This window comes from Alnus glutinosa, chromosome 9, assembly GCF_958979055.1.
Source record: "Alnus glutinosa chromosome 9, dhAlnGlut1.1, whole genome shotgun sequence".
Taxonomy (NCBI): domain Eukaryota; kingdom Viridiplantae; phylum Streptophyta; class Magnoliopsida; order Fagales; family Betulaceae; genus Alnus; species Alnus glutinosa.
This window is the reverse complement of record NC_084894.1, coordinates 18,514,032-18,525,370: the sequence shown is the minus strand read 5'-3', so window position 1 is coordinate 18,525,370 and position 11,339 is coordinate 18,514,032. Positions and strand designations below refer to the sequence as shown.

Sequence of the window (11,339 nt, the reverse complement as noted above, 5' to 3'; positions counted from 1 at the left end):
AGTTCTCAAATAAATGATACAAGCATTTTGAAAATGTGCATGACACGTCATTTAAGAACAAAATTTTAAAAGAAAAATTTGAAAAGTAGCCTGCCGTATGTTTGTCTTCACGGTCTAAGAGGAACCCACCACAACCACCACGCGTCACAATAAAATCGCATGGCCACCAATCTTCACGTGAGCTTATGGACACCTGATATTTTCTCCAACTTCAGCTGTAGTCACTCTTTATATAAAGCGAGGCATTTATGAGTGAGCTAGAAGAGAGTAGGAAGAAGAAGAAGAAGATAGACGACGCCGACGCCGACGCCGACGCTGACGACGGCGATGATGATGATGATGATGACGCGCTCTTAGGCGGAGGTGACGTGTACTCTCCGGCTTAGCTTAGCTTAGCTTAGCTGCTCCCAGTTGATTTCCTTGCCTCCAAGATAACAAAGCGGGCAAGCAAGATCATCAAACAAAGCATCATCCAAAGCAATGTTTCAAATAAAGCAAGCAAATAACTTGCTTTTAAGCCATTAACCGCTGTTTCAACGAATAATAAAAAAAAAAGTGTTACTACTTACAACGATACAAAAAGAAACTAAAGAAAAACTTGTCTCATCCGCGCGCAGCCATGAGAGGGGCAGGGTTTCTGTCAGTGCTGTGCTGGGTGCTGCTGACGACGTCGTTTGCTGCCAACTTGACGTACGATCACAGAGCGCTGGTGATCGACGGCAAGCGGCAGGTCTTGATCTCCGGCTCCATTCATTACCCTCGCAGCACTCCCGAGGTGCCAAATGTTATTCAGACTCTGCTCTCTCTCTCTCTCTGAAGCGCGCTCTCTGTTTGTGTTACTAATTTGGTTAATGTTGTTGCAGATGTGGCCGGATTTGGTTAAAAAATCCAAGGACGGAGGATTGGATGTGATCGAGACCTACGTTTTCTGGAACTTGCACGAGCCAGTTCGAAACCAGGTTTCTTTCCTTCTTTTTTATTTTCTCTGTCTTGGTCACTGGCACTGTTTCCGCATTTGGCAAATTCCTTGAGGCTTCGTTTTTGTTGGTGGGAGAAAATGTGGAAGAATTACAGAACTCAAAACAGAAGATACTACTCAGCTGGCTCTAATTAATGTAGAGTTTTTTATATTCAGGGGAAAAAACATTTTTTATAAAATAAAAAATATTCCAATTTTATCATATTAGGCTTTCCTTTGTTTTCTCAACAACCAGGTGAACATTACTCTAATTCTTGATTTTCTTGCAATTTGCTTCTTGATTTTGTACTGACCCATTTGACATATCTACAGTATGACTTCAAGGGAAGGAAGGATTTGGTGAAATTTGTGAAGACTGTTGCGGATGCTGGTCTTTATGTTCATCTTCGTATTGGTCCCTATGTATGCGCCGAATGGAACTATGGGTAAAGACTTTTGCTTTCCCAGCTTTGGTGGGAAAAATAGAAGCTAGATTTTATTTTTTATTTTTGTAAGTAAAATAGAAGCTAGTTGTTAATTGTTTCCTTTTCCTTTTCTAATCTTAAATTTTTCCTTGCATAATCGTTTGTGTTTTAATTTTTGAACAGTGGTTTTCCTCTATGGTTGCATTTTATACCCGGAATTGAGTTTCGAACTGATAATGAGCCGTTCAAGGTTTTCAAACTCACCCTGCATTCTATTAATGTGCTATTATTTTGGTGTTTTCTTAAGTTTATCCATTGATTGTAAAACACTCTGTTTCAGGCAGAAATGAAGCGATTCACGGCCAAGATTGTGGACATGATGAAGCAGGAGAAACTTTACGCCTCTCAGGGCGGACCTATCATTTTATCTCAGGTAATTTTCCAAATATTTTACGCAATTGCGGTTTCACACTTGGATAGAAATTTAATGGGTCCTAGACGATCCGAAATTGAACTTTTGGTTGTTGAAGGTTATTCTTTTTTATGCCAGATAGAGAATGAGTATGGAAATATTGATTCAGCATATGGGTCTGCTGCCAAATCTTATATCAGTTGGGCAGCATCCATGGCTACATCTTTGGATACAGGGGTGCCCTGGGTCATGTGCCAACAAGCAGATGCTCCTGATCCCATTGTGAGTTTTCTCATTTACCTTGCATGGCAATTTACTGGCTTGGTCAGAAATCTATCATGAGCACAACATAGGTGTTACAAACGCAGTGACCAACTTATTTCAAATAGTATATTTACCAATCAAAGCGTGCTACTCACTTGGCTTTCTATAATCTTTTTAATCTCATTTGCTTTCAGATCAACACTTGCAATGGATTTTACTGTGACCAATTCAAACCTAATTCTGACAAGAAGCCAAAAATGTGGACTGAGAATTGGAGTGGATGGTAAGCTGTCCCTTCTAGTTACTAACATTCTGGTTGTTATAATGAAAAGTTGGATGTTGTTCCCTGAGATATGACCTCATGGTTTATATCCACATTAGCCTCTGATTTTTATTTTTTTGGATGGAAACATATTTCTTCCTTCACTGGATACTTTTTTATTTGCATGGAATTTTAGGTTTCAATCATTCGGTGGTCCTATGCCCTACAGACCTGTGGAAGACCTTGCATTTGCTGTGGCTCGCTTTTTCCAGCTTGGTGGAACTTTCCAAAATTATTATATGGTACTGAAATTATATTGATAGTTTATGTTACATAGTTCTTAGGGGAAAACACACTTAGCCCTCATGAACTGATAGGTCATTTGCAAATAGTCACACATTTGTGGTATTTGACCCCTCAAACTACCATTTCCTTTCAATTGGCACCCTCTGTTAGTTTTTGGCGTTAAAATGGGCACACATTTGTGCATGTGACTTACATGTGCAAAGTTTTTATTTGAAATATTTAAATTACCCTCCAACCAAAGTGAAAAAAAATGGATTGAGGGGGTGGCCAATTAGTTGGGATGGTCAAATCTAGTATTCGTTTTCTATGGATGCCGAACGATCCCCTCAGCCCAAGGGGGTGGTTCGGCTACGTCCAAAGTCATTTTCTGTGGGTGGCCAAACCTGCGGGGGTGGTTTGGCTGCCCCCAAAATCGTTTTATGGTGGTGGTCCAACCACCCTCTTGGACTGAGGGGGTCGTTTGGCCACCCCATCTCTTATTTATTTATTTTTTTTTTAGTTTAATTTTTGTTTAGGAAAATGATAGGTGGGGGACAAACAACCATCCCCAATCACCTCATTTTGATTTTTTAAATAAAAAAAATATAAATTTGTCCTTTGATGTGACATCAAAAGACAAATTTATATATTTTTTGATTTAAAAATGAAAAAGGGGGTGATGGGGGACGGTTGTTTGTCCCCCATGTATCATTGCTCTTTTGTTTAGTGGTTAACTTTCTTTTTTTGAATGACAAATGCGACGTTCTAACTACTAAAATCGAGGTATTTTTGGCATTTCAAATAAAAAATTTGCACGTGAATGTCAAAAGCGGTATTTTCCATCCATTTGAATGTCAAACACCAACGGGATCAAGTGTCACAAATAATAATTTTGGGGGTGAGTGCAAATGAGATGTCAGTTCGAAAGGGTAAGTGTATTTTCCCCTAGTTTTTATGAAGATTTCTTGATACTTGTAGTCTAGGATAAAATCCAGTCTAAACTCTGACACTAAAAATCATGAATGATGAATCAAATTGTTTTTGCTCTTAAACAGTACCATGGTGGTACTAACTTTGGCCGGACTACTGGTGGACCCTTCATTTCCACAAGTTATGATTATGATGCTCCAATTGATGAGTATGGTATGGTATCCATCCATCTTTTGCCAATATTCTAAATCTACCATTTACATTGTAAGCCTGAGAGTTATGTGTGCAGATGCTCCTCCAGGTCATCAATTATATACAGCCTAACTAGCACTCGCTGTCAATGAGATGCTTAGCACTTATGATGTGCTTATCATATTTTAATATTTGAAAATAAAAAGTTGTATAATAGCGCCTCTAGTTACTCAGTTTTATAGTATAGTTGGAATGTCTTTGATCTGTGATTGAATTCAAAATTTTCCATGCTTTTGGTGCAGGGATTCTTAGACAACCAAAGTGGGGTCACTTAAAAGATGTCCATAAGGCAGTAAAGCTTTGCGAAGAAGCATTGGTGGCCACTGATCCAAAGGTTACTTCTCTTGGTCCAAACTTGGAGGTATAGCCAGTTAATATACATTACATCTTTTACAGTTGTTGGGGAACACAATTTCTGCTCGGTCCGTAGTATCTCCACGCCTAAATTTGTGTGTGCTTTGAGATGTAAGGTTAGTTTTGTTTTAACATCGGTTTATGTTGAATTTCAGGCCACAGTTTATAAAGCAGGATCCAGATGTGCTGCTTTTCTTGCCAATGTGGGCACCCAGTCTGATGCAACTGTGAATTTCAATGGCAATTCATATCACTTGCCTGCATGGTCCGTGAGCATTTTACCTGACTGCAAGAATGTAGTTCTTAATACTGCAAAGGTTTGCCTCATGAGCTTGCATTGCATAATTTTACATTTTGATTCTAGTAGATTCCCTTGGTTTATTGTAGATGCACAGGATACTAGGATATTTTGTGCTAAATGTGTGAATCATGATTGCTTTTTCTCAGTTAGATTTGTAGCTCAATTCCACGGGTTGTCCATCAAAAGTGTATTAATGACTCCAATGAGTTGTAACTCAGATGCTACCGCCTTCCCTTCATAAGAATTGGGTGGTGGGTTAGGTCGTAAGTTCAAGAGCCCCTGAGTACATGGGTGACTTACCAATCCAGGAACAGAAGTATATTAATTGTTTTATGGCTCTGTAAAGTTTTCTACTTATTTCATTTAAAATTGTCTGTCCCTAAAATTTATTTTACAGTTGATATTATTTATATGGTTTACAACAGAATGGTGAAGAACTTCTTTGGGATGGTGGCTTTGCTTAAATATTTACTTGCAGATTCCAACTTGCCTTAGGGTTTTTTTGTGGGTTCATGATTTCTATTTTGTTCGTCTTGATTTACTTCCTATCCTATATATCTGCAGCATGCCTAGATAGCTTGAAGTCTGGTCAGAAACAGGCATTTTGTATTATTCTTGAACATTATATACTAGTTTTCCATATATTTGATGTTCTTCCTTCAATAGATATTTATAGACGGACAGAAATTTCCTAGCTACCAACTTCTAATAGTGACATGTGTCCCTTATATGTGAGAAGCACATGTTTTTTTAATATTTTAAAGGACATGTGTCGCTTTTAGAAGTTGGTTTGTATGAGTTGTAGGAAATTTGTGTCCTTTATAGACATCCTTTTGAGGTGACTTTCAGCACCAACTTCTATTGAACACTGTCAGAAATTCTAATTTTTTTTTAAGAAATTATTTTATATAATATTGTTGGAAAAGTAAACCAAGTTTCAAATTCTTGGCTTATTCATTACAATTAGTTTTTCCGTTTTAGGATTTTTCAGTTACTTAGTGGTATTGTCCAGGTTTGTTTAGGAAATTTGTTAGTGGTTCTGTATATATTTTGGTGTAAGGGAGGAGGATTTTGTGCTTGAGCTAGACTAATGAAGTTACAGAAAGTTTATCCACCCTGGTTGTGGACCTCTCGTCCCAAATTGATTGTTTTTTTTTTATTATTGACCTATGCAACCATTTCAAGCCACATGCTTTCTACCACATTGTTTTGAATGAAGTTTTACCATAACATTTCTCTAGAAGTTGCTGTAACCAGTAGGTAATTAATTCAATTATGGAATTATGAATCATCATTAGAGCCCTGTTCAGTATGATTTCTATAACCCAATGTGGAAAAGAATGAATTTCTCTCACTCGGTGTGTGCTGCAACCAAAGAGGGTTAACATTGCCCGCATCGCAGTAAGTTTTCAAAAGCGTTTCGGGTATGTGAAGCGTCTTCTTGCTTGCTCACACATTGGAGCTGTGGAACCAACGAAAGATTCTCATGCTAAGCACTTCTCGTGGAATTTATTTATTTATTTATTTTTTGCAATCAATTTCAATGTCTTATCAGCATTATCTAATTAATCACTTAATATAACGTTCTCAAGACAGGTTAACTCTGTGGCTATGATTCCAAGCTTCATTCATCAATCTTTGAGTGGCAATGTTGATTCCTCTGAAGCATTAGGCTCAGATTGGAGCTGGATAAATGAACCAGTGGGTATCTCAAAGGATGATGCATTTGTCAAACTTGGACTATTGGAGCAAATAAATACTACAGCTGATAGAAGTGACTACTTATGGTACTCATTAAGGTAAAGAAGTCTCTTGTTTGTAAAGCTTCTTTGTTTGACATAATGTTTTCCGCTCCAGCCAGTTATATTATGATATGATCCTATTGTAATTTTTTATTTTATTTTATTTTTCTGGTTACTTTTGTCAGCACTAATATTAAAGGTGATGAGCCTTTCCTTGAAGATGGATCTCAAACAGTTCTCCATGTGGAATCAATTGGTCATGCCCTTCATGCTTTTATTAATGGGAAGCTTGCAGGTGATTGGCAATCATAAACTAATGAGGATTTTATATGCTTGAATTAACATAGATTTATGTTTCCTTACGTTATGCCTTTTCACACTGTTTTTTGGCTCTTCCCCCACCCTCCCTTTTTCCCACCTTTCTTGGAAACCTTGGGGATGGGTTCTTTTGTAAATTTTTGATTGTTCCTCCCTTGCTAACCTGAAGCAAAGGGGCTTTGGTAGCATTTTGATAGCCAGGGCAAAATTCTAGAGGAAACCTCAATCTTGGCTTCCTTGGTAAAATTGTCGAAGGCAAAAGTTACTTTTTCATTCATTAGGTTAAGGGAGGCATAGGAGGTTCCAAAATTTATACTTTATGTTGTGTGTGTATATATATTGAAAAATCTAGTTTAGACTCCAAGTTGTAGCAAACAGTGAATATCTCAATCATAACAACAATTAAGATTATTGAAGTTATCAATTTTAAATTCAAACGCTACAGATGTCAATACCAAAACCAAGCAAAGTAGTAAATCAATCAAAACAAAGATTTTGGTAACGAAGTGGAAACTATTTGAAGAACTCTTCAAATAGTAAAGCAACTCCGGAGCCAGCCAACCTAAAAGGCATCCACTATAGAAGACCTGTGTTATAGATTGTTTACTTACAAAACTTTGTAATCCGAAGACTCAATCTCGTAAGTAAACGACACGTTCACTTCCTACCGTAGTGGCTCTAGAACTTTTAGCCCTCTTCTATATGGATTACTTATATGAATGAACCTCGACTTCTTCAAAAACTAGAACTCAAGTGGCTGTAGACTTTTTTGGTGGTTCAGAGATAAAGATGAAAGAAGGAGAAGGTTTAGAACTGTTTAGGCTCAAGAACAATATGAAACCTCTCCAATATTGATGAAAAATAGCCTCTCCAATATGAAACCTCTTCTATATTGATGGGGAGAAAACATGGCTTCTTAGACTAAGTCGGTTAGGGTTTTATAGCTTTTTCATCGGCGGTGTCTGGACCCGTAGGAACAAGGCTCTTTGGAGCTTCAAATAAAATGACTCGTTTAGACTTGTGGGAACGATTTTCCGAATGAGCGTCTCGGTGGCTCCTTATAACATTTGCTCGTTCGGACAACAGTAGATGAGTTTCCGAACGAGCTAATTTGTCCAGATTTTCAGACTTCTATTGACAATCCATTTTAATCCAGTAAACATCGGAATTGGAAAATATTAGTGAAATACATAGTTATAGCATTTTGAGTCAGCTTCGCAAAGCCACTAAGTTTGCCTTCATTTGACGTCGAAATCAAAAGATGTGGCTGTTTTAATCTGACTAGGTCTATGTTGGACAGCATACACAAACTTGAATTCTCATGTTTTGGATCAACTTTGCACTGGTTTAACTCTAGACTTTAAACTTATAACCAAACATGTTTTGACATTAAATTTTCCAACACTAAAAGCGTAATATATATATATATTATGCATTCAACTACTGTGCTGGTTCTGTTTTTAATTAAAGAAGCCATTTATGTATTTTTTTAGTGGAAAGAGAGCTGGAAGAATTTTTTCATCGACTCCATTTCTGCTTAGTTCTTAATCATTCTCTTGCTTCTCTTGGTTCATTTTGTTGATAGACTTAATTGATCACTTTGAAGCTTTTTCCTCCTCTATAATTTTTAATTTTTAAACTTTTTTTTTTCACTTTGTTGGGAAAGACAAAAGTCCATCTTTCAACAGTGCAGTCTTTGCAGCAATACAGTCAGTGTAGTTGACAATTCTGGTTGGTATATGATACATTACCTTTACCTTACTAAATCTAACTTTTGAGCCCTATGGGGATATTCTGTAGTTTGAACCAATTAATAATAATTTCAAAATACTGCAGGCGGAATATGTCTTTCATTGGGTGCCCAGTGCACCAAGGCTGTTACCGCTAGTATGGTAGTTCTAGGTTTCTATCTTGTGTAAAGTCTCTCATATTATTCCCTGCTTACTAAAGTTTGATATCTCCTGTAAATGAAAAAGATACAGAAACTAGGATCAAGCCTGGTCCAAGCAAAAATTTCATAAAATGTTTCACAGTAGTACTTTTCAAATGTATTATGGGTGAATACTTTGCCAAACTTATGCATCACAATACTGTATATTTTGTACTGATCATGTAACAATTGAAACCTTTGCAGGGAGCGGAAAAGGTAACAGTGGCAACGCTAAGGTTGCAGTGGAGATCCCCATTGCACTTGTAGCTGGGAAGAACGCAATTGATCTCCTCAGTTTGACAGTGGGACTTCAGGTCAGCCTTCCTGCATTTATTAAATCAGGGAAATTATTTATTGCTACAATGGTTTTCATTTTCAATGAATATATTATCTGTTGGATGATTTTTTTATTTTTTATTTTTCCAAAAAATAAATCACTAGTTATAAGAAATTTAAATACAAACATCTATTCATTTATATCAGAACTATGGAGCTTTTTTTGAGAAAAGTGGTGCGGGTATCACTGGTCCAGTAAAGCTGAAAGGCACAAAAAATGGCACTACTGTTGATCTTTCTTTTCAGCAATGGACATATCAGGTTAGTGTTCTTTTTTCCTTTTCTATTTTAAATCCGTACGTCCTGCGATTGGTTACGGAAAGATAATAAATTCTTGAAACAGCAAATAGGCAAAACAAAGACAATCTCAATTTCTCAATTAATTCATCGAGAATAACTAGACAGACAAGTTATACACTCCCAAATAGGATATTTTAGTTTTTTCCTTTAACTCTGAAAGGATTAAATGCAATAATATTCACTTTCCTCTTTTGTTTTTTTCCTCTCTTTTTCTCTGTGAGTGCAGGTTGGACTTAAAGGTGAAGAATTAGGTCTGTCTAGTGGAAGTTCTTCACAGTGGGTTTCACAACCTACCTTGCTCAAGAACCAACCCTTGACTTGGTACAAGGTAACCTTATTTTGTAATATTTTGGATGTGACTTAAATCATTCAAATAGCTTATTTCACAAACAAGGGAAACAATAGTGATCGATTTAACTAACGGTGACATGGTTGTCTATGTGTGCCTTTGTCCATATCCACCTCAAGTGGATTCCAGTAGAAGGCTAGTCATGATCTAGAAGAAGATTACTTGGAGGTCAATTGGGAAAACTTTTTAGATACTAATCAAAAGCCATACTTGTTGATTCAGACAAAGTTTGATGCGCCTGCTGGAAATGATCCAGTTGCAGTAGACTTTACAGGGATGGGGAAAGGTGAGGCATGGGTGAATGGACAAAGCATTGGACGGTATTGGCCGACATATATCGCTTCAAAGGGTGGTTGTACTGACTCTTGCAATTACCGAGGATCTTACAGTTCAAACAAATGCCTCAAGAACTGTGGGAAGCCATCTCAGACACTGTAAGTGCTGTAAAGATTCTTCATGTGAAATGTTTGCAAGTAAAAGATTTGGTTCTTATATCCCTGAACTCACAGGTACCATGTACCCCGTTCATGGTTGCAAACGAGTGGCAACACTCTTGTACTTTTTGAGGAAATCGGCGGTGATCCAACACAGATATCTGTTGCCACAAGACAGATTGGAAGTTTGTGCTCGCATGTGTCAGAGTCTCACCCATCACCTATAGAAACATGGAATGCAGATTCAAGTTCAGGAATGAAATTAGGGCCTACACTATCATTGGAGTGCCCATTTCCTGGTCAGGTCATGTCTTCAATCAAGTTTGCAAGTTTTGGGACTCCACATGGGATTTGTGGGGCCTTTAGACATGGCCAGTGCAGCAGCAAGAGGGCTCTTTCCATTGTACAGAAGGTGTGATTTTGCTCGTTCTTTTTTGTTAAGTTTCGTATATCCCTTAATACCAACTTATATTGGCTTATCTGACTAGTCTAAACTCTTACAGGCTTGCATTGGATCAAAGAGTTGTAGAATTGGAGTATCAATTAATACGTTTGGTGACCCTTGTGAAGGAGTAACAAAGAGTTTAGCAATAGAAGCTTCCTGTACACAGAGAGACATCCTCTGAACCTTCAATTTATTGATTATAAGAGTAGACTCTCCGCATAAGCTTCCAAGTGAATAAGCTTTTTACTGGCTATTATTGTAGAATGAATCCCTACAGGAGGAAGGAAAGGTATCTCATGAGTCATACCTCATTGTATTCTTGAAAGAATAATATATAATTACACTCTTTGGGACTTCTGATCAATTGTAAAATAATAATGGACTATTCAAGGAGCACTACGTCAAATATGGTTTTTAGTGACGATAATAATAGCGACAACACAGATCTCTTCACTAATATTGGGTACTAGCAATGACAAGATGCGGTCATTTGTATTAAACTTTAAAATATACCTTTTAGTGACAACAAAACTTGGCTATGGTTAACCTCAAGGGGTTCGGTCGAGTGATGATGGCCATGGACTTGGTGGCATCTCTTTTTATTAGGTCTAATGTTCGAATATTTGTGGTTGTAAATAGTTCCTTGGGCCACGCCTATGGTAAATGTGAGTCTTACCCAGTCCGTGCTGGGGTGCTTTGCTCGGATCCGAAGTTTGTACTTCAAAACTTGGTATAGGAAGTGGATGTAGTTAATGCCCTAACAGGAAGTATTCTAGCACTTAAAAAATAATGTGGCAAACCTTTATCAAGGACTTAAATAGTGATGACACGTTGTCAGGGTCCTTGGGTTTTATTTCAAATTATGCACAAATTTAAAATTCAAGGGATGGGTTTGTAGCCCTACGAATCCCTTTGTTCTATTTGCTACTGACAATACATTTTCATCGCTACAAGGTAATTTGGTTATGATATTTGTAGCGACAATTTGAACGCTCAGTAATATTTTTGCCTTCAAATATTAGTGACAACTTTACCATTATTG

General features: G+C 37.4%; 1 protein-coding gene across 1 annotated transcript; it reads left to right on the top strand.

Moving 5' to 3' along the window:
* The first annotated feature begins 258 nt into the window (after positions 1–258).
* On the top strand, positions 259–10,654 carry LOC133877061 (beta-galactosidase 8-like). Its single transcript, XM_062315297.1, has 19 exons — positions 259–775; positions 864–959; positions 1,292–1,404; positions 1,567–1,633; positions 1,724–1,816; positions 1,934–2,077; positions 2,254–2,342; positions 2,518–2,623; positions 3,662–3,749; positions 4,031–4,149; positions 4,298–4,459; positions 6,040–6,242; positions 6,371–6,480; positions 8,638–8,747; positions 8,917–9,030; positions 9,296–9,397; positions 9,641–9,852; positions 9,928–10,264; positions 10,356–10,654. The coding sequence occupies exons 1-19, from the start codon at positions 620–622 to the stop codon at positions 10,476–10,478; spliced, it is 2,544 nt and encodes an 847-aa protein (XP_062171281.1). The 5' UTR covers positions 259–619; the 3' UTR covers positions 10,479–10,654.
* Positions 10,655–11,339: the final 685 nt, after the last annotated feature.

Coding starts and splice junctions, on each gene's coding strand:
- LOC133877061 (XM_062315297.1), top strand. CDS start 620: ATGAGAGGGGCAGGGTTTCTGTCAGTGCTGTGCTGGGTGCTGCTGACG. Junction 6,243..6,370: donor TACTTATGGTACTCATTAAG/GTAAAGAAGTCT, acceptor TACTTTTGTCAG/CACTAATATTAAAGGTGATG. Junction 8,748..8,916: donor GTTTGACAGTGGGACTTCAG/GTCAGCCTTCCT, acceptor CATTTATATCAG/AACTATGGAGCTTTTTTTGA.